General features: G+C 39.5%; 1 protein-coding gene across 27 annotated transcripts in view; it reads left to right on the top strand.

Annotated features, from left to right (window-relative positions):
• The window catches only part of LOC135484037 (MAP/microtubule affinity-regulating kinase 3-like), a 70,436-nt gene that overhangs the window by 17,496 nt on the left and 29,499 nt on the right, over positions 1–23,441 (top strand). For 20 of the 27 annotated variants that reach the window (XM_064765071.1, XM_064765085.1, XM_064765084.1 and 17 more), the window contains 9 exons: positions 100–165; positions 6,145–6,215; positions 9,055–9,111; positions 9,554–9,689; positions 11,486–11,586; positions 11,965–12,084; positions 15,805–15,904; positions 21,174–21,301; positions 22,638–22,830. In XM_064765071.1, the coding sequence (XP_064621141.1) occupies positions 100–165; positions 6,145–6,215; positions 9,055–9,111; positions 9,554–9,689; positions 11,486–11,586; positions 11,965–12,084; positions 15,805–15,904; positions 21,174–21,301; positions 22,638–22,830 (972 nt within the window). Of the gene's footprint in view, positions 1–99; positions 166–6,144; positions 6,216–9,054; positions 9,112–9,553; positions 9,690–11,485; positions 11,587–11,964; positions 12,085–14,759; positions 14,860–15,804; positions 15,905–21,173; positions 21,302–22,637; positions 22,831–23,441 lie in introns of all 27 variants that reach the window. The other 7 variants (XM_064765076.1, XM_064765081.1, XM_064765099.1 and 4 more) reach the window with 4 other exon arrangements.

The raw sequence follows: 23,441 nt of genomic DNA, 5'->3' as shown, positions 1-23,441 counted from the left end.
AAGGTCATCTCACTAATCACTATTCTACAGGAACCAGTTTCCTTTATATTATACTCAGATTGTTTTTCAGAATGTTATTTCTGATCATTCTTTTTTCAGTCAAACTCTTTGAAGTGATAGAAACTGACAAGACATTATACCTGGTTATGGAATATGCCAGCGGAGGTGAGTTGGTTTCTTTACATTTCATATTTCTCAGTATTTAAACGTGATTGTAAATGCAGTGTCTGCTTGTTGCAGCTGTGATGGAATTAGAAACGAGTGTTTGCATGACGGGTTCATCAACATATTTAACGGAAATGAAGTTGTTGTCTGCATATATACGAACCATTCCAGTGCCAGTGCCAGACTTAGAAAGTGCAGCTTGAACTTGTCCTAATTTACAGGGGGAAAAAAGAAGTCGAAAAGACATATGCCGGCTCCCTAAGGATTGCCATTTGATGAAATGATTTACTTCTTTGACCTCAACAGATGACCACCTATCCAAACCTCTACCGAAAAAGGAATATTTCTAGTTTTGGCTTAAACTTCTGTTACTCTATTCTAAATAAGCTTTAGTTCCCTCTGGCAGTTATTGTTTTGTAAAAAGCTCCTTTATTTTTTCTCGTTTTGTTATGTTTTGATTCAATGAAACCTGTTTTAAAGGTATTCTGTATTATCATTTTAAGAAGTTGGTTTTGAGACGATGAATTGAAAATTAGCAGTTATGTTAATCTATTACTGTACAAGATACGTGGCCTGCCTTGTCTTCCAGCCCACACATCCATCGACTATCAACACAGTCAGCACCAGATCTTCCATCACCTTAATGTTCAGCTGAATCACTATCTTGCGGATTTCTATTCCAAATTTATTGATTCACTAGTCTCATAACACATGGCCAGGCGATCGGGCTTAAAAGCCGTATACCAATTGATTCTGAATCTGCTCACACAGGCTGTCGTGGTCCGAGCAGCCTTCCATCATTGGAATCGATTTATCGACTCTCCTCTGACAGATTCCAGCTGATGCGTGGCTTTCCCGGAAGCTCGTGACATCAATCAGCAATTCCCTCCGGGTTGGCCCATTACCCAAGCTTTCCACTTCACCACATCAGACCTAGCTACTCTATCTGGCTACAAACACATTATCAGAAAGTTATGTTGCAAACTGGCAGTAGTTATTTGAAGTTGGTGGCAAAACCAGTGACAGTTATGTTATTTATGGTGAGATAAATTATTAAGTCGCTCCTTTAAGTGATTCTAATTCCAGTTAAAACAACATTTTATACATAATTTAGGTTGCAGAGGTGACATAATTTTTAATATTGCAGAGGTAAAAAGATGGTGCTGACTGTCTACCTTTCATTTTCATGGTTTCCCGACAATGATACGATGACTGTTTTAAAATAAACGTGAACACTATACTCACTTTGACTGTGTCTAACAACTTTCTGCCAAAATTATCATCTAAATTAGCATACAAGGGCTCGAGATCCCCTGAAAAGTGTCTTTTGAAGCACGAAACTTGGCTCAGGACCATTACATTTGAAACTGTTAATATGGTTAACTTAAAATCTGTTACAGGACTCCTGAGATTTTTGACTCTCGACTAATAAAGTCTAGCTTGAGCCCTGGCATACACTGGTCACAGTTTTAACAAAGATTTTGAAATTCACATTTAAGTTCAGTTTAAGTCCCCTTATTTGAGGCAAAGAAACTTGGCATCAAATAGAAAATTTGAGCTAAATGCATTTGTGGTGTGTTCCTGATGTGTCATGTGCATTGTGAATACTCTGCAACCTTTGGCCTTCCTGTCCCAATGCAACTTTCCCATTTTACATGTGACCTGCTGGCATGTTTACATGTACTTGAAATGTGTTCCTATTTTGTTCTTGTATTGCCTGCAGCTGAACAAAAACCGACTCATAAAGGCCGTAAAAGCTTTCTGAGTATTTAATAATTGTCTCCCATTATGTAGGACAATCTGATGATGACCCAGTACAAGTACTGATCTTTCATAACTTGTCATTGACCTTTAGTCAAACCTATGAATTGGGCCATCCTCGGCTTTCTTTCCTGAAATGAGCGGCCTACATGCAATTATTTCTATTTTTAGTATTCTTTGTTCTGAGAAAATCCAAGATCTGTCAGAAATAAACAGACAAAAGGACATAATCTAGTTAGCATGCAAACTAACGCAGTCATTGACTGCCTACGGTGACTGCTATTGAAATTTGTATCAAAAATCAAATTTTGGGCTGTTGTGAAGGCATTCATGTGCTTATCATATCTGTACAATCAATACGTGCTGTACTGTCAGAATACCCTGCTGGACGGATAATCAAAAAAAATTGTATTGTTTTGGCAGTATACTGTTTTTTTCCAAAGCGGTTGTTCAGTGGTTGAATACATGTTGGAGTGAGACAAAATAATCTGGAATGGCAATCACAGTTTTGTTCTGACATGTCTGATATTGGGCGTACTTGGTAACTGATGCACTATGCAGGACATGATGGTTGTATTGATCTGGTGTGTTTATTGATGCTTTTTAATTCATTTGTTGAATGCGTCACTGGTTCTTGTCTAACTGGGCGGAACAGAAAGCATTTTATTGCAACATGCTTGTGTTGTCTAAAGTACAGCATTGATTGACACCAAGATGACCACGATACTTTTAAGAAAGCATTGTTTAGGAATCTGTGTCATGATGATAAGAGGTTCAGAAATGGATTGACAGGTCTACCCCATCTGCTCTTGAACAATATGACTGATACACTACATTTAGATTGCTATAGTTCGCCTTACATGCATCTCTCGCAGGACCGGTAAAACTGGTCTATAATCTGTAGAACATTTGCATTGTAGGCAAAAATGGCCACATCTTTGAGAGAAGGTCATAATGTTGGATTTAACATTCCCGCCTGTAACTGCAGGAGTCGCCTAATTGGCTTGAGTTGAATGATCTCTGGTGTGATTTGGTTGGGTGGGCGTTTCCCTTGTTGGTGATACGGTGGCGGAGTGGCGCCAACTGGTCTTCGCTTGGTAGGAAACTCGCCAACTTAATGTGACCTCCCTCCCAATCGGGAGATCAGTCAACGTCCCAATGCGACAATAGGTCTTGACTGACTGTAGCCATATTTCTTGAAAATTGTTATCCCCAGTGATCTCCCCAACTCCCAGTACAATTGATTACCTTATTGACTGAGTAGGCTCCAAGAGTTCTCCACCACTACCCTGCAGTGTGTTAGACAGCCAGATCAATACGGAGAAGTGGTGTACATTATACTATACATGTTTCCTGTAGACACCTATTGAGCATTCATTATGTGTACGGCCATAAGTGGCTTCACTGGATACTATGCTTTGCCAGTATAGGAGCCATTTGGTTGCACTGATAAACATGCTGAAAGAGGTTGTAACCTCTGCTGCTCTTCATTTAGCCTGCCTCATAGTGGAGGGTCGAGGAAGCCTCGTTGATTTACCCGAGGCGAGCCATACATTTTCAGTGCATACAGTGGATGCAGTGTCATACCGAGTGCTCTGGTATTGCAGATTATTCACTTGAATCGAGGTTACCCATCCTACAGAAAAACACGTGACTGGTCACCAGAAGCTTATGCCCCAAAATCGAGTTCATGACGAGTCAATTGCAATCAATGAACAGTCTCTGTAATAATTTGAGGAGACTGGTGAAAGAGTCTTAAATCATATGCGGTGTTCTCCACAAGGCTAGTTGTCAGGGTGGCCCACCCTACCTTGGAAGAGCCACCCTACCTTGCTCTAGAACTTTGTAGAGGGTTCCTATAGGGCCACCCTACCTCAAATTGCTGGCCCCTACCTTGTGTTGCACACTGGTAAAACGTCATGAAAATCAAGGGTATCACCCTACCTTGAGAAAACCCTGTGGAGAACACTGATATGATATATAGAAAGTCTTCCACAGGTGCCTGCTGACAGTATTGCACCCGCAAACCAAACTTAATCATGCTGGTCATGACAGGATTATTCTCATAGTCTCATAATGATGCTAGCTGATGACACTTGGGATGCTAGAATTGAAATCATGAAACAAGGTAGTTCTTCAGCACGAATTCTATTAGAGCCTCTCCATCAATCATGTCCTGAATACCCCACTATGAGATCATGGGATAGATTATCTCTTACAATTTAGGCAGTTGTTTTGTTTTACACATGTTTCATGTTTCGATATTAAGCATGATATGTAAATAAATTGAAAATAATAACAATATTGACTGCTGAATCATCAAGGATAGACAGCAAGAGCTTGGACTAGAAAAACAAGCTGTGAAAAGAGGCAAAAGTTTTCATTTAATCTGCGCTATCCTTGATAATGTATGGACCTTTTGCGTAGAAGTTTGTTTGGGCACTGACCAGTCTTCTTCCTCATCATCATCCTAATACACTATAAAGGGCGGTCTTCAGATTGACAGACAAGTCAATTTCTAGTTCCAAAGGAGTTCTAATTGCTTACGGATTTCTAATTCTAGCCAATATGGAATACTAGTATGCATGATATTCTTCATAGTTCAGATGCCCATCAGTACACTTTATAAAGCACTCTTAATATGATGTATAGGTGGCACGTATCATCACTGGAAAACAGCAGAATCAGTGAGATATTCATGGCTTATTTTCAAGTGATGGCTCATTGTGCTTCTTCAATGACTGTAAGGAATTCTCAGTAGTTATACGATCTGTTTTGTTGCAACCGAGGAGCAGGATGAGATGTCTTACAGTCTGGCGAGTTGTAGGCTATTGGAAGATGAGTCGATTCGTGACGTACATGCTAAATTAGTTTATCCTTAGCTGTAGTTGTGTTATCTTGTCATACAGGCTATACATGTATATTGCTTGTAAATGTCAAGAGTGGCTCATTGGCAAGCTTTTTATGACAGATCGTCATCTTGCTAAGTGACTGTTGCCATGAGTGGTCACCATTGGAAGCAGAGCTCAATCCATATTTGTCTGTATGGGGAAGGGCTGGGTCATGAGACCTGGGTTGTGGAGCAAGTGCTGCAGATGTGATTTGAAATTTTGACAAGTGGCCAACATACTTTCCATATATAATGAACCAATCCCTTGTCCTAATTGTCATCATTTATTGTTCACTCTGCCTTTAATACTTGGAGCCTCATAAATATGGCTAAAGCTCTGGGCTTCCTGATCACTGTTTCAGACGAAGGGCTTTCTAAATTTGAAGTTCAATAATTTGCTCCGCCATACCAGTCAGAGGTGATATGCTTTCTTTATGATGTGAATGACAGTAAGGTGCTCTAATTAGATTCTGTTTGGCTTGTTTTTGTTGCATCAATATAAAGGCTGCTTCTCACATAGAAATGGGAGTGAATTGTTCGACGGTGTTGTGAGCATCCCGTGGTAAATAGCGAAAAGATGAAATTATGCTATACTGTTACTTGAATAATGTCATTTGTCGAAAACTGTCTGTCTGACATGTATTGCCAGCTGTGGATTGCCTTTAATAGTTGAATTGAAAGTGGAGGCAAATTCAGGTGTTCGTTGCAGGCGTGCACCCCCTGTATTCGCACCTTGAACGTTTGAAAAAAGGCATTTATTGCTATTGCTGTTGGTTGTTGGAGCAGCGCATAGTGGTTTTGAGGAATGATAGGTGTTCAACATGTGGGTACTACATGTAGTTCCACACTTAGTGACTTCTGCTCAAAACTGTTAATCACACGCATTCCATTTCCGATTCAAGTTACGAACTTTTAGTCATCAGTTAGGCTAGTAGCGGTACTGCTCTGGAAAGAACTTCTCAACATCCATGAACTCACAGGTGTGCAACTCATCCCCGTTGATGAGGACCAACTTGGAACTTGTGGGGGTTGATGTTGAATAAGAGCTCTATTACAGGACTTCATAGTACTGGAATCTTCAAGTTGGCCGGTGACTCATCTTCCTTGTAGTTACATGCATAGAAATGTACAAGGCATAGCAGTTATAGCATGATTTTAACCCTTCATTTCAGGGCAAGGTCTGTGCTGAGTGTCTGTCGCTTTGATTGTGCCAACACTGCCAGAAATTAGTTCAGATTCACACACCTTTGGACATCATTGTTGTCTTAGTAATGGCTGTCCATATGATATGCACCATTATAAATGTATTTCTCATCTTATACTTTCAGGTGAAGTATTTGACTACCTCGTTGCACATGGGAGAATGAAAGAAAAGGAAGCCAGGGCCAAATTTAGACAGGTACTATTCATGATCATATCCCTCATTTACAATACATTCTTCATCTCTGGTGGCTTTGTGATGTCTGAGGAGAAGTTGACCGAATGCAAAATTTAAATCTTCAAACATCGATTTCAGTTGAGAACGGTGAACTTCTGTCAGTCATTTCAAGTAAGAAAACATAAAGCATACATATATAATAGCAAACCGACCAGGACGAGGTTTGAATAATGACATTTGGGTTAAAATGAGCCATCTTGGCCCTCGTACCAATCTGCTCAGGTCAACTCCAGATCACAATCCAATTCCGACATGGGTAACTCATCATTCTGAACCGCTTTTAAAATTTCAAGGAGATTTGACACAGCCTAAGATAAAAGCACTGTATAACAGCTAATCAACACAATTGTATGCAAAAACTTAGTACACACAGATATAGATTTAATCCATACTTGGTATAGACTATAGTGAGTTCATTAGTTGATCGAGTTGGCTGTTTTCCCAGTGATTAAATAGAAGTTCATTCATTAAGGTAATGCCAGCAAGTGCATCTATTACGTGAATCAACAGTCCACTAGTTCATTATTCTGCAATTTATGAACATTGACTAGGTGCAAAACGATATCTGCTCTAAATTCACAAACAATCCCTGAAGTAACTTTGGAACATGTCTAACTTACTGTTCATGAATAAATAACTTTAGATCAACCTTGAGCAATCGCTGGCTATCTAATGAAAAGACAGTAGAAGTACTCAATGGCTGCTTTATATGGACAGGGTCTATAAAATTGATGTTAAAGATTGATGGATCATCAAATGATGTCATTAATCTTTGACAAAAATATCTGAACTTGCAGAAAAGGTTGATGAGATTTGTCTTGGATGATTAGGGTGATGCAAGCAAAAAATGAATGAGACTTTTTGAGAGGAAAGGGGTGATCCAGCCAGCCAGCTGTTGGGGCATGCAACTGTTGTTTCGGCCATCATCGCAAGAATTAGAATTTTGCGTTACTTGAATTATTTGGTTTTTTACAAACGCCCACCCAAGAATGTCAGCAATTCATGCCATGCACTGGGATTTCAGTCAAGTAGAATTCAGAATAGAGCTTAGGATGACCATTTTGCCCCAGTGAGATGTAATGTGGAGGGTTAATTTTAGAAAGCCATGACATTTGCACACTTTCTTAAGTCATGCGAATGAACATTCACGATAGGACTTCTTGCATTATTCTCGTACATTGGCCGGCCCCTGCATACTGTACAGAGTACACCAACTTGTAAGACATTGTGAGGTCCACACCATTGTAGTACCACTAGGCCTAGAAATCTCTATTGTGCTCTAAATGATTATGTTATAGGCTACTCTATTCTATTCTGGGTCAGAATATAATAGGCCTTGTGTCGAGAGTACAGAGCGTGGTTTGAAATAGGACTGCCAATAGCAGTGGAATGACTGGTCAGTCCTAGTGTATTGAGTGTTTGTCCTTGCTTGTAGTGTTTGTCCCCCTAGACTTCTTGCAGTTGACCTCCTACTGAGATGTTTTGTCTGCAATTTGTTTGGCAACCTTTATGCTTCAAACCAATGATCAACACGGTGGATGCATAATGTGTGTAGTAAAGTTTATTTATTATGGTGTCACCCCTAATGAAATGGCGAGTCAGATTTGGCTTTTGAGACACTCTTTACTTCAAACTCCTTTCTGTAATGCCAGGGCAGCACCTGGCGAGAAGGTAGTTTGCATCCTAAGTAATGGCTGACCAACTTGCCGCGTTGGAAAAACCTATGATTTTAGCTCGAACCTTCAACCTTCCGTTCCACAGACTGACGCCTGTTAACCACCAGAAATGTAATCATGCTGAAATTCTGTAATAGAAAATTAAAAAATCAAATCGAAATGTGCCTCCGCCCTCATACACTGTGTGCAAGTATACAGTGCTCAGCTATACATCATATACGTGCCAGTAGGTCCACGGATAATATCTTTGTTAATAGTCGTACTTCCACCTATCAAATCCCCGTGTCTTTTGCGCTTACACCTATGAATTGCCGTGTCTAAATAGACCCGTGTGTCAAATCCCCGTGTCTATTAGCCCCATCGAGCTCGATGGGGCTAATCGGGGGCTAATTTAGACCCGTGTTCAACACAGGTTTTTTGATAGGTGGAATCTGAATAGCCCCGGCAATTGCAAGTTCTAAGACCCGGCGACAGATGGCGCGGTGTAGTTGCCTCAGTATTGCGCACACGAAATTCCCCTCCAACGGGAAAGAAACACAGGAGAGCTCCCTACCTACAGCGCACCTGTCGCCGGGGCTATTAACCATTATCTAACACCACTGATAGACCGAAGTGCGCCCCAGGTTTTTTGACACACGGCGAAGACACGGGTCTTGAAAAAACACGGGGTTTTATGATAGGTGGAACTACGACTAGTACCACTCATGTGGACTGTAGGCCTATATATGCTAAAGGAATAAGGTGTGATAAATATCGAGATGTAAATCCAATGGTCAGCCAAAAATGATCGGCAAGAGCTGCAGAAATCAAGTACTTCTTTATAAAGTGAAGAGAATCAAGTATGGAGAGAAAAATATAAAGTTTACTCTTTGGGTTGCTGTGGTTGCATGATATAGGTCTTGTGAGGGCTGCGAGTGCGAAGGAAGTTATTTGCTTGAATGAAGAAAGAGCAGTGACTTGCTGCCTTTGTGTGTCTGTGCCTAGAAGCTGCTGTGCTCTCACCCAGGTATTGCTTATTTGTGTGACAGTGGGTGTTGTCAGTTTCAGTGACCAAAAGCTCCTGAATGGTATTGGGTTTTGCATTTTCTTTGAGTTGTAACAAAATGTGCCTTGTCTTTTTCCAGATTGTGTCAGCAGTTCAGTATTGTCATCAAAAACACATAGTACATAGGGATTTAAAAGTAGGTACTGCGATGGAATTGAGTGTTCTACATTTTTGCTATCACAGACGAGGAATTGACTCGGATATCAGGAACTGAAGAAGTTTCTTGCACAACAGTTGTGACGATGAGGTTTTCATATGCAGATTTCGGCAATCTCTTTATTTTTATGCCCCAAATTTGCAGAAGGGGACATTTTGTCGAGGCGTTGGTGTCTGTTCCCTTTTTCATTTCCGAACGCTAACTGACAGTCGCCTTTCATGATTAATCCCGTATCTTTTTATTTTGTTGGGGCAATAAGAATGCACGTAATGATGGTTGCTCAGCACTCACTTCTATGTTTCCTATCGTCAGAACTGAACATGGCTTAACGGTAGCTGCCCTAAGTGATTCCCTCCAAACCCATCCCCCCCCCCATTTTACTAAAAATTGGAAGTTACTGACATTTATTCATTTTTTTCAGGCTGAAAATTTACTTCTGGATGCAGACATGAACATAAAAATAGCAGATTTCGGGTTTAGTAATGAATTCACACCAGGGAACAAATTGGACACGTTTTGCGGTAGTCCTCCCTATGCAGCACCTGAATTGTTCCAAGGTAAGCATGTTCCTTTCAGCTTGCTGCTGAGGTCAGATTGGCTCTGTCTAATAACTGTAGTAGTGCTTCAGCTAGAAATCTAAAAAAAGCCAGGCAGAAGATGGCACAACCTTGGCAGAGTTGGATTGACAACCTCGGCAGTGCGCTGTTTTGATGAATGGAAATGTATTAGCAGAAGAGAAAATGAGAGCGGCAGGTTGCTGCGCCCTGCTAAAACTCCAGCTGAAACACTATTTAGTTGCAAGATTTTGTGCAAGGGCATGAGACTGACTTTTGACCTTAGGAGAAAAGATTTGATTTTAGTGTTTGTTGAGAGTGTTGGATTTTCTCCCAACTCCTTAAAATTCAGATTTTGTAGTGATTTTCCAATCGCGGCACCCCTCTTAAATCTCACTGCCACCCCTCTTAAAATCCCCGCCAATGTTTTTCAATGAAAAGTCAAGTCTTTTCCATACTTCTAATATAGAAAATCCAGTGATGAACACCAAGTCGGTAAATGAGATAACAACCAGCCATAAAATGGCAGCTCTTGATAAGAATACTTTTTAAAAATCTGCAAAAGATCCCAGCTGTAGTGACATCAGTGAATGAGATGGCAGGCAAACACACAAAGAATTCGTGTGAGGTTGGATTGCTGATGACTCTGTTTTATTAAACAAAGAAAGGAAGAAGCCACACAGCTCTGCCAGGCTGGATGATTCACTTGTAGAGATTGTAGCCTGACCTTAAAACGTGTGGTCCTTGTTTTCATGCATTGCTTTATTGCAAGTGAGGCACAAAAAAAGTACTTTGCAGACAGCTTGCCAGATTATCAGATGATTTATTTCATTATTTTTTTTGTACTGAGAAAATGAACATGGCTTTAATAATTCACGGAAATAATTGTTCAATCAGGGTTGTGTTGTTAATGTAACTGATGTGCCGAATATGTCTAACTGTCTTGCTTTATAATGAATGTATACACCTGAGATGTGTTTCTTCAAGTGAACTTGGTGGTGTTGAGAGCAGAATAAAGTCATAAAAATCTGGATTTCGTTCATATTACAGAATCCTCCATGCATTTCTTGTGGCTAAAGCATACTGGTGCTGCCAACTTGTGAGCCTTGGTGTTACTACAACATCACTGATTTCAAACGACGTGATGACATAGGCACACAGCATCGATTGATTTGATAATTGTTGAAATCATTGTCCTATTAGAAACACAATTTATCGACTATTTGAAAACAAACATGTTATTATCAGTGAGCACATGTGCTATGTATTATGTTGCTATTATGAGTAACAGGATATGTCATGTGTGGTTTCGTATTGTCAATTCAATTGGGTTCATGGAAGTGGGAAATCCTATGTGGAAATGGCCGGGTGTTATGATCATTACTGCTCTGATTCATAATGGGCAGGACTACATTTAGAAATGTGATGACTTCAACTGGCATGCTTTCACAGTAAAAAACATAACTACACATGTAAATTGTCTGAATTGACTTACACAGTCATAAACAAAATAATGTTAATTAGATTTGCATAACCAATGGCCTACGCCTAGTTGTTCAAAAGCACCAAATTCACATTATCCCTACTGGTAAAAGTACCCATAGAAGTGTTATCTCTTTGAGTTAATCAAATTAAAATTGTTCATGTTATGGCTTGTGACTCTGTTAAAGTTCATAAGGTTTTCAACACCCCTGCTCTGATAATTTATTTTTCCTGCTGATGATGCGCCAGTGAGCTGAAATGTTTCTGGTGATGGCAATGTTTGCTGTTCTTTTTCATTTGTCTCCTCTTCATTCCAGGTAAAAAGTACGACGGACCTGAAGTAGATGTTTGGAGTTTAGGTGTCATATTATACACATTAGTCAGTGGGTCATTACCATTTGATGGTCAAAATTTAAAGGTAAGGAGTGTTACCTGTTCAAGGTGCACAGGAAGAAAATTGCTTGGAATCATGTCACCTGTCGTCATTCCTGGTAAAGACCTACTTCACAGGCAGTACAATTACAATACAATAAAAAGTTATCTTTTGAGTGTCACATTGATTGGTCGGTGACACTTTATTAGAGATAAAGAAAACTTGTATTGCCCCATTTTAAGACTTCCTCAGCCGTGCGCCTTCAGGTTTTCAACCACTAATCAGTGCAACAAACGATTTCAGAATGGTCTCATGAAAGTACATTTAAACAAGACCTTCTAGTGAATAACAGCTGTCATTTGCATCCACATTCTTTCATATCTTTACCGGTACTTACATACATTGTATCCTTCTTTATTGCAGGAATTACGAGAAAGAGTGTTACGGGGGAAATACAGAATACCTTTTTATATGTCAACAGACTGTGAAAATCTCCTGAAGAAATTTTTAGTACTAAATCCCGCCAAACGGTGTAGTTTAGAAGTAAGTATCAATAAAGTGGCGCCAGAGGTTGTGTTGAGAAAAAAGAAACCAGATTTAGGCAAACATCAGTCATACTTTGAAGTAAATAATGTTCATCTGAATAATCTATCTTGATTAATTACTTAACATGTCGATCAGACTCTTACTGAAAGGTGAAATTATGATACCTATAGGCTGACTGTTAATATGATGCATGTCTGTTGAATTCAATTATCATCAACATTGTAAGCATCAGGCTTCATCAGTTTAAAATTCAAATACAACTCGTGGACATTCAACTTGCCCTAATCAATTTTTTTCAGGGTCATTTAATCTTTGACCATTTTTTCATGCATTGTGATTACCCTGGTTGTTGCTTCTTGTGATGATCTTCAATGTTGATGATGTGGTCATATTTAGAAGCTTTCATGCCAGGAGCCTTTCCCCTCCCAAATCGGTCAACATTTTATGTAGAAACACTGATTAATTGCCCCCATGACCGACAGCAACCATCAATTCACACCTTCATACGGTGCCATACTGGATATACATAGAGTGGTAGAATGTACTGAGGTACCTGCCACTTTCCATATGGAAATATGTATATGGAAAGCATCGGATATACTTCTGTAGATTCTATATAGCGCCGACTAGACGCTCATTATTTGGTAGCAGTGCTTATTTGAATAGACTATTTCAAAAGGCATAGGGCAATTAGTTTGCAGATGGAAATTTGACCTACTTTGATAGGAATGTAAATGGGTGTGTATAAGCAATAAAGAAGACCCTGCTATACCAACAGGAAGATCATTCCAATGGCCCAATTCTTCGCTGTTTAGGGTGGGCAAGTGCAAATTTTATTGGTGACGGGGTATAGCCGTTTGAAAAAATACCACATTCGCGTTAAAATACCGTGTAAGAAAAGAACGTAATCACTGGTCGTTTGTACACTGTGTGGATGTACTGATAGCTTTGTATTCAGATCAGACTTGAAAATGGATTCACCAACAGGGAGTACAATGTTTTCTGGGAAGTTCGCGATTTTTTGGGACAATGTCAGGTCAGAGCAACCATGTATGACATTCTCAAAGAGTGTCCGCTGAATTTTGTCTTTAATCACAGGAAATTGACACAACAGTTGCCAGGCTTGTACTGGACCCCCTCCAATCGAACCCCTTTCCCCTTAGCTTCTTGGCATGACTGCTACTCATTGTCTTTCCTTTCTATTCAATGATATCTCATATTTAGTCTTTTTATGGTGTGAATCCCCTTCTTGGTAAAATTTGCCCTCTATTAACTATAATTGTTTACGCCGTCTTTATGAAATATAACATTTCTTTCGAAGAAATGAAAAATGCATTCGTTTCACTATTGTTGGAACTCATGTAAATCAGTTGGGCTGATTGGTGAAGTGTCTCTGCCTTGATTGAACAAACCATCCATTGGCAACTATGCATCGGAATAAAAACACGGAGAAATTTGACACTATGGCACAATGATAATGAGGAAATTTTAAGAATTGGACACTTTACTTCTCTGTGAAAAGTAGTTGGATTGCTCTAATAGTATCTGGCATAAGCTTGTTAAAGTAAATGATTGGGTAACAGATTTTTCTTGGGATTTCCATTGTGGAAGTTCTTGGATTCGCAGTCCTTCTAGATGTATTAAAGTTATCGTAACATGTTTGGTGTCCTTGATAAACTGCATGGTTCCCTATTTAATAATCTCATTAACAATGAGGAGACCCCTCCACATACTTTCAGTACATGTGTGTGCAAATGATCTGGTGACATTTCACCCCATTTACTACGTATTGAGCAATTAAGAACTTTGTCAACTAAAGTGGAGAGGATTTTTCTTGTATTAAAAAGATTTCTATCCCACATGTTTACCCCCAACTACCCAATGATTCTCTTTTCTATATTTTTACCACAATCACTTTTACAACTACTCAATCTTGTCCCACCAAGTCCAAAGCAATTATGCTGAAATTTATGCAAGTTGTGGGGGGGGGGGCAAAATATGAGCAGGGTAGCTTTTTGATTGTAGACTGGCTGTTTGTGTGAACATTCTGTTGGCATTCTTATATCAGATGGCAAAGAAAGCACATCAAACTTGATCAACCAAAATTCATGAATTTTGTAATCAATGGAATTAAATATTTTACACCAACTTAGTTGTTGATATTACCTGTGGGTGTAGGAAATTTCAGGAGTCTGGAGATCGTATTTCTCTTGTGCAAAATAATAATGCCACCAGTAAACATGTAGCACTCAGTGTTTAGAGAAATTAGCATGAAATAACAAGACTGCTGTACAGCAATGTACAAGACAGCCTACCTCTGGCAGTTTAACTTTGCCGGATAGGAGAGTGATGTCGCGTATTAAACTTCATGAGTGTGATGGGGTTCATTGGTGGCAGTGTACAGATGACAGCAACTAGACGTTTCTGTCTTTAATCCAAATGATTATAACTAAATATTGATGAATACTTCAGGATAAGCACCAATGTTATTGTGTTAGTGACAGGTTTCTGCCAAGGGGTGAATGAATTTAAATTGCTATGGACTTGATCAGGATTCTCCCTTCTCTATGCCTTTCCTTTTGACCACATTACTGAAATTAGCACCAGTGCACACATCCTTGAGTGACCCACCACATTTAAATCTTAATGCGTTTTTCTTCCATTCCGTGCAGACGATAATGAAGGACAAGTGGATGAATATAGGTTGTGAAGACGATGAACTAAAACCATATATAGAACCCACCCCAGATATTAATGACTCCACCAGAATAGGTAACCACCATGATGTGTCTGTGTTTTCAATCACCTTCTATCATCGCCATATTCAATGCATATATGGAGATATATGCATCATGGACTACTGCAATCTATTTTGGTCGACAGGGATTAATGAAATGGAATATCTCCATTGATGTCTTTATCTGAAAAAAGATGTGTTTTCATATGCTAGTATGAGAATTTGGAAAAATGGATAGATATCATCCTTGCAACCAGTATAGAGCTGAGTAATTCAGTTCAATTATTCCAGAAATCATCTGGTGAAACAATGCTTGTCGTCTGCTATGACGGCATGAGCAGGTGTCGACCAGAATCAGCTTGCTGTAGTTCATGGGGGTTGGATGTACATGCCAGCAGATGTAGGGGCCTTCAGACCAGGCCTTTGACAAATGTAGTCAGGAGCATGGTGTGTGGACACAAAATTTTGTTCCCTTGAATGCAGTGGCTGGATTTGTGCTGTGTATGGTAGGCTAGTGTATCCTTAGCTGTAAAACATGCCTGGCTGTGAATACTGCTGTTTCTGTTATTCCCACTGTTTGCCTCTTTTTGTCCAAATCAATGAAAAGCCTAAGTGAAGAAATCTAGGTCAAAAACGATGAATAATTTCCTCAAATTAACTTCCCATTTCATCAATGAAATTGCACTTTTAAAAAAATATTCAAAATTTCGGTCTCATTCTTTGAACTTTTCAAAAATGTTGAAGTCAGTACTTGACATCATCCTGATGAAAGTTTGGTGACCAGTTTTAGGGAGGGTGTTTTCCTGATACACAAGCAGATATCCGGCCATTGTGTCCTGCATGCACCCTGATTACAAGTAGGTAGTACACTAACAGGAGAAGACGGTGAGTCCCCCAACTGGTTTCTGGTCTGAATCCACTCGTGCTGGCCTGATTGTCCCATTTTACATATTATTCATACGTTACTTATTTTTCATTAGCAAGTAATGAAAGACCGCTGGATGAATGTTGGCTATGAAGATAATGAGTTACGGCCATATAAAGAACCCCCATCTAACCATTTTGATATAAAGAGGATAGGTAATAGACATATTATATGTACATCTTTCTATAGATGTGATCTTTATATATAATATTTCAGCACACCTTTCTCGCTTCTCTGAACATTGGCATGACCAGGAATGACACTGCGCCATGGCATTTTGCATTACAGAGTAATTGTTGTTGTTCTTAAGCGAGATTTAAGTGCTGATCAATGTTAGGCATGCTGCTGAGAGTGCATCGTGATGTTGATCAGATATCTTTTGCCCTGATATCAGTGCAAATAATGATGTCTGAACGTTTTTGGGCTGTTAGTTATGATTAGCTATTCACAGTTGGTATGTTATTTGTGCGTAAGATATATTCAGATTGCCATAAATCTTGCTGTTAGGGCAGTTCTCAGTAAAGCAAGACAAAACTGAGTGCTAAATTTGAGTATCAGTCATCATATGCTTACCATTGTTGTCTGATACTGAAAACTAAGAATGAAAACAGATAGAACTGTTGATGTATTTTAGCCATGCCAGCATTTGTTTGAATTCCCTAACAAAAAGTTGGTTGAACTTGAACTGCTCGACTTTGTTCAAGAATGCACTCATTTAACCACAGTATGTGATTCTCCTTGTTCATCCGGCAAACCGTTTTGTCCGTCTTGTCAGTGAGAATGAGCAACCGTTTATATTCTGTGCTTTGAATGATATGGTTGACCAAAAATGAATGTTTGCTGTTTGTCCTGTGCACCGCCTAACACCCTTATTCCTGGCTAATATCAGACACCCATTTTGTCTTGTGTTTACCCCTATGACTTGAAAGAAAAATTGTGCTAAGCTGAAGCATAAAAATAAAGAATGATGCATCCTTCGTATTAAAGCTGTCTGTGGTTAGAACTAGCTGGTCTCCAGATGCCCAATAGCAATGTGATAGGGTCCTAAAACCATGTTGGATGCAGATGTGGGTAGGGTGTGCAGCCTGCCTAAGAACAACAACAAATATGGCCATACACTTCCTGGTTTCGGATGCGCGTCTCTTCGGTCTGGTGGAAGACTCATTTTCGTGTTTGATGGTATTTCTTTAGTCCAGTGGAAAAATAATATTTTTATTCTTTCTCAACCTGTTCCTTTTGTCAGTTGTCTGGGAATTTTTGGTTAAGTGTTGTGGAACACTTGTTAGCATAGTTCATGGGAGTTCTTGGCTATTCATGACTGTAAGGGTCACAGACTGTCTTAATAATGATGTTATATTCCCTCTGACAGTTGGGACTCCTACCGTCAGGAACAGTCAACAACTCGATTGGCTGTGGTTTACATCAGTCATGTCAATATTGATATCACCACATGTCAATATTGACGTCGCCACAAGTTGTTGGTTAGGTCCCCTTCTGACATTTTGCACCGTTTAAAAAAAGTGACACAGTAAAATGACCTGCAGCTTTCTCCATACTGACATTCTTCATGGACCCTCCTGAGCAATCGAAGCTGATGAAGGGGGTGTGCTATCGTCCTGGTCGCTAAAGCTCATCCTATGAATATAGTGCATGATTCATCCTCAGTCTTCATTGCCTGCTAGTACCGTGGGTTAGCTTAACTTGTTTTCCGAGGAGAAATAAACAGTCACGGAGACCACAGGTTGTTTCTCCTCGCTCGGTTGTTTCTTGGCCACGCATCTACCTGATAATAGTCTGATAATGGAGACCAGTTGAATTGTTCTGTTGACGCTGAATGGCTGCCTAATCATTATATTGGCTGGGTCTTGCATACTGTTGTAACAGAAGCAGATAGTGAGTGAAATGATAGTCAAGCATTTGGCGGTGATGGGAAGAAAATCTTAGTGACTAATCACCAGGGCCGGGAATTCAGCATTTGGAAGATAGAAGCTTGTCCTGTTTTGATGGGTGCCAATCATGCAGTGCGAAATCATCAAATCCATTATGTAATATGCTCGTGAATACAAGTTATCAATCGTGAACGAGGTAAATTTTAGGCCACGAATCTGGACATGCCTTGACTTGATAATTAATCTGTTTTGTAACGCTCTTAAAGCAGCTTGATGGAATAATTTTATGGTCTTTGTTTTAAAATTTGCATTGGAATTGCATTGGAATACAATTTCTTGGGAAAGACATGAAAATATACTCAAATCAGCTGCTAAGCAAGTAAAAGCTGTTTGTCAACATAAACCAAGGCCAACGATTTTTTGGCTTAAAAATGGCCTTGGGCAGAAATGACATCTTTTTTTCATTGGCATATTGTTTGGTGATTTCTACAATCATGATTTGCATGCTTGTTCCCAACAAAATTTGCCAAGTTTCTATTTTCAGTATCTACTGCCCATTTCTGAAAGCAGTAGTAAAATGTTATTGGCATTTTCCATTATCAGACTTATTTATCAACATCCTCCATAACAATATGTATAATAGCACTTCTTTTCATAGCCAAAAGAGCATGAATCAGGTATAAAATCTGAAATCAAGCCATCATGGAAGAGATTATAGTTCTTTTATTAGGCTGTGCCCCAAGAGGGGTCTAAAAAAGATGTACCCACTTGAAGTGGGATGTTCCCTTCCTGTATCCAGTGTGGTCAATTCGTATTAGTCGAAATATGTATATCAGTTTTTTTCTCCACCTATCCTCTGCAGCTTAGTATTCTGCCCTTCTATAGATAATAGCTTGTTGCTTATAATATCCTTGCATCATGAACATGTCTGTCAAGAAATGGACTGATTAGTTGTCCAGCTTTGGCTCTTAACACTCAACTCATGTGACTGGTTGATTTTTTAGTGATTTCGACATGTTTCAAGTTTGTCTGATGAAAAAAGGCTTGTAAAGAGTTTAGGATATTAATCATAACTGATTCGCAGTCTATCCCAAGTCGTCGTCGTTCCAGATATGAGTGAAATTCTCTTGATGGGCTACTTTCAGAAATAAACAAAAATTTTAGAAAAGAACAAATTCGATTTTGAATATGATGATATTGGTGTTCAGCCAGTATGTTCAGTTCAGAAAAGTGCCACAGTGTTCTATTCTTGGCTTGTTTTACATTGTTACAGTGTTACAGTTCATGTGGAGTGTTCCTGATGCACAGTGTTTCAGGTTATTACATATCACATTGTACATGTCCATTAGGACATGCGATGTACATTCTTGCAGAAGCCATCAGATGTGAATACATTCTGGGAGTAAGTGTCTACGCACACCTAATCTCACTTTGATCACAGAATTGGTGCAAACTTCCCTGAAATCATGTCGCATGATGAGGCTTTACTGGTGACTTCAAAGACGGGTTGACCTTTGTGGCGACGAGTTGCTTTGAATGAATACATCATTCAGTGGGCACAGATCTGCGGATACCTTCTAGACCAGTTCATGAAACCTGAGAGACATTTTAGTGCATTTGGCTAGATAATGTATGTGATGTATCGTCATAATCTTAATAATGTACAATAAATAATTCGAACAAATTCCATGTTTTCTGTACCAGTGCCCAGTTTGCCTAGTGTCGGTTTCTGGTTCTGTAAACTGCCAAATTTTCGTGCCGTTATATCTTTGCTTTTTTTGAACATTTCTTCAGAAATAAAAATGCTATTTTGGCATACATGTATAATAAGAAATTTTTAGCAAGGTTTGTTTGTCATGAATCTCAGTGATGCACGAAATCTGCCAAAATATTCACCTGTGAAAATTTGGTGGTTCACAGTGAGTTGAGGTGGCAAATTCGACACATCATGACATAATCATAAATGCTCTGCGATCCTTGCAAATAATGCTATTATTTGTACTAACACTTGTTGTTGAGCCAGTGGGTGACGTTTGTGTTAGCACTGGTGTTTATGTACATTTGATGTACAGAAATGCTAGTGGAACACCAACTGAAAAGACATCAAATGTTTGCTCCGGTTATATTCCCAGATAAGAAATGTTCCCTACCTAACACATTGTGCCCTCAACCGCGGTTAACAAAACCCCTTTGTTCATGTATGTACTGTCAACATATTACTTTGCCTTTGATGGACCCATTTCTGTTTGTTAGTTGCGAAGAACAAATTAACAGGTCACTGGCGCTGAAAGGGTGGATGTCGTCCTGGGTGCCGACAAATGGTACCCAGGTTCGAGATCGACTGGACAATAAGCACGTCCTCGTCCTCGTCCAGTCGATCTCGAACCTGGGTACCATTTGTCGGCGCCCAGGACGACATCCACCCTTTCAGCGCCAGTGACCTGTTAATTTGTTCTCGTCCTCGTCCAGTCGATCTCGAACCTGGGTACCATTTGTCGGCGCCCAGGACGACATCCACCCTTTCAGCGTCACTGGTACTGCAACCACGCCGTCCATATTTCGATAAAAAGATTTAGACCGCTGCCACAAAAGAAGGCACTGTTTGAAGTACATGGAAATCGATGCTGCCTTGCAATTGAGGCGTGTTAGAATTGAAAATGAATTCGGCAGCATATAAAAACGTTGTGTTTTTGTTGCGGAGAGATTGAGTTGAATATATTATATTATATTTTTCGTGGCCTTATAATCAAACGTGTGTGAAAAATTATTATTGTTACGCACGCATCAGAAATTGGTCCATTTGAGAAGTTAAGATTTTGGTCAGGCGTATGGTCCATTGAATTATTGTGAAGAGTCCTACACATTAGTTCATCGACGTTTTTGGCTCCATTTAACTTTGCATTCTGACTCGATCTTGGTAGGCAATGTAGGCAGCTGCATTTAGCCAGTGATTAAAGAGGTTGTTCACTCTCCCGACTACAACTTCAGCTTTGAAACTCAAATGTGTTCATATTGATAAACAACCTGTGTCTGTTGATAAATTTTGTTTTTGAATTTCTGATCTGTGCGTTAGGCTCATATAATACCAGTAATAGTGTTGGAATATGACTTCATTACTTACTGCTATAGGTACTCTCCATAATATTGTTCAAGTATTCTTTTGCATACAAGAGCTGAACCATTTGAATTTGCTCATCAATCCATAAATGACTGTTATACATTTGCGTTGAAGTTGTGAGTCATAAATGCTGTGAAACCTCTCTAATCTCGACTACCTCTCAGCTACCAAGACCAAAGATGCGAGAAAGTGTGTTCAATCAAAAAGGAAGCAATTTTGTAGTCGGAAGATGAAATTTGGTTTTAAGAAAATTCCTTGCCTTATATTCGAGAGAAAGAGGGTATGAATTGTCTTTCGAAATATTACATGGCCATGATGGTGCAAAAAAGTAGGCAAGTGGAGGTTAGCAAATAGTGCTTTTTATTTGCCATTTGGGGCTCTCCTGCAGGTTCCTAACTCGACCGCCTTCCATTTCAGATCTTATGGTCAACATGGGCTTCAATAGGAAAGAAATCGAGGACTCCTTGACGCAGAACAAATATGACGATGTCACGGCAACGTATCTTCTGCTTGGCAGAAGAACGGCGGAGGTAGGGTTCAACAATGTATGTAGTGTAGTTCCTTAACAGTGCACCTATCTAATGATATCATCCTCAAAGAAATGGCATTGGTTGAGATAGAACTACAGGGTGGCCCAGAATTATTTCCCCATGCACGATAGACTTCTATTTTCTATCGATTGGGTGAGGGAAAATAATTCTGGGCCACCCTGTATAGTAAAGCCTTGGGAATAAACAGGTCCTACTTTCAAGCAGGATGTGTATCGTGAATCAATTTCTTCTTTTGAAAAACTGAAATGTCAATATCTTACCAGTTCCCTTGGCCTGTCTATCACTGCCATTTCTTACTTGAGGTCACTGGGATCACTTGTTTTGATAGTTTGAAATGATACTGCTAGTGGCTCCTTTAAGGAACATCACCACTTCGTTATTTCATTCAATAATAGTGGGATGCACCAAGTGACGTCCAGGTGTTGGCTTTGTTGGTCCATACGTTGTTGTTGGCACGAGATAGACCATTGTAGCAGTTTCTTTTCACCGTTAGATCAGTTGTGATATCACCTGTATTGACCTGGTCGGTGCTGGTTGTCAAATAGAATGGTAATGATTATGTACGTCATGTGGAGTGAACATGTACATCTGATTGCACTGTGTGGTAGAGGGTTGTGTTTGCACAAATATTTGATCTTATTGAGTTTACTCAATAGTTGTATGCTTCTATGTGAAATGATGCAAATTTTAAATGAAAAAAAGGATTGAGTAGTTATTTTTCTGATGGATGTTGACAGAGGTGTTGCTCGATGTATGCTGAAATGGACAAGGTAGATGAAAAAATTTGATCATACTCCACACTAAAATTGGAGTGCCAATCTAGAGACTACTAGATGAGTCATGATGCAAGTCACATAGATTGAACTTGGAATACCATGCCTGTGTGCACTTTCAAATGTGTTCCTATATCACTCTAACTTAAAGCGGCAACTGTGTATTTTTGAACGTTGACAACTGCATGTATTTGGAGTTTCAATGTGTGATTGGTTGAAAATCAGCTGAAGTAGAGATAGAAACCACAAAAAGCCTGGTTTGACCACGGGGGCTCTCTATGACAGAAACCATACATCCAGAACCTCAAACATGCTGATATCACTGTGGATGTGGTGAACTGAAAGTGTTTGGTTTCAAGTGCTTTCCTGTTGGGCTTCAAAGGTTACAATCATAATTAAATCAGTAGAGTATACACATGCCTGAGTAAATGTGTGGGGAATGATTTAAGTTTGATAAAGATCTTGCCAACTGAGCCAAAAATTATCAAATAACTTCTGCTTTTGCCCCTGCGGTCTGTGAGAATTTGAACTCATTTCTAATGTATCTTTTGTTTCAGTTCGATGGCTGTGATTCTCGCTCAGGTAGTAACTTGTCACTGAAACAACTACAAATACCGCATCGGCAAAATAGTGAACTGAATGCGAATACGACACCATCACCTTCTCATCCGAATAGCAAAGTGACGAGGAGTATATCTGCCACGCAGCAGAAGACGAGAAGACTTAGTCAGGGTGATACATCGGGTAAGGGTAAGTGTCGAATCCTTCTCTGGCATCATGGGCTCCGTAATGAGTGATTCCATTCTGACTGCCACGAATGAGTGCTCTTGTTCAGTTTGAGTCAAATTAAATATAACCTCAAACTTTCCCAGAATGTGAGTGGTTGCGACAAACCCAGAGGTCAACTGACATCATCATAACAAAATCCATTGTGTATGGATGAAATATCCACCGTAGGTAATTTCTCTTCCACTTGAGATAAAGGAACTTCTAGAACTTAGATACAGGAATTCTATAAAAAAACTGGTAGTGCCACCTTTTGATATAACACAAATTTGGAGAGGGGGTACGTTGGTATGGTAGTATGGTAGTCAGAACTAAATCACTTCTTATCCATTCCATTCCATTACCATCATCTCCTATTATGAAAAAGAGTAATTTCTTCCAGACCCAAAAATTGTTGTTATAAGGTCAATGCACACAGAACATTCCATTTTTGGTTGCTCGTCAATGCTCATGTTCGTCTGTTTAAAAAATGCAGTTCATGAAAACGGCAAGTATCACCCTTATGAATAGAAAAATTTTGGACAAATTTGAGCAATGTGCTGTTTACATTTCGTGAAACAGTGGTTAGGATAATT

This window comes from Lineus longissimus, chromosome 3 (assembly GCF_910592395.1).
Source record: "Lineus longissimus chromosome 3, tnLinLong1.2, whole genome shotgun sequence".
Taxonomy (NCBI): domain Eukaryota; kingdom Metazoa; phylum Nemertea; class Pilidiophora; order Heteronemertea; family Lineidae; genus Lineus; species Lineus longissimus.
This window is presented reverse-complemented; position numbering and strand designations above follow the sequence as displayed.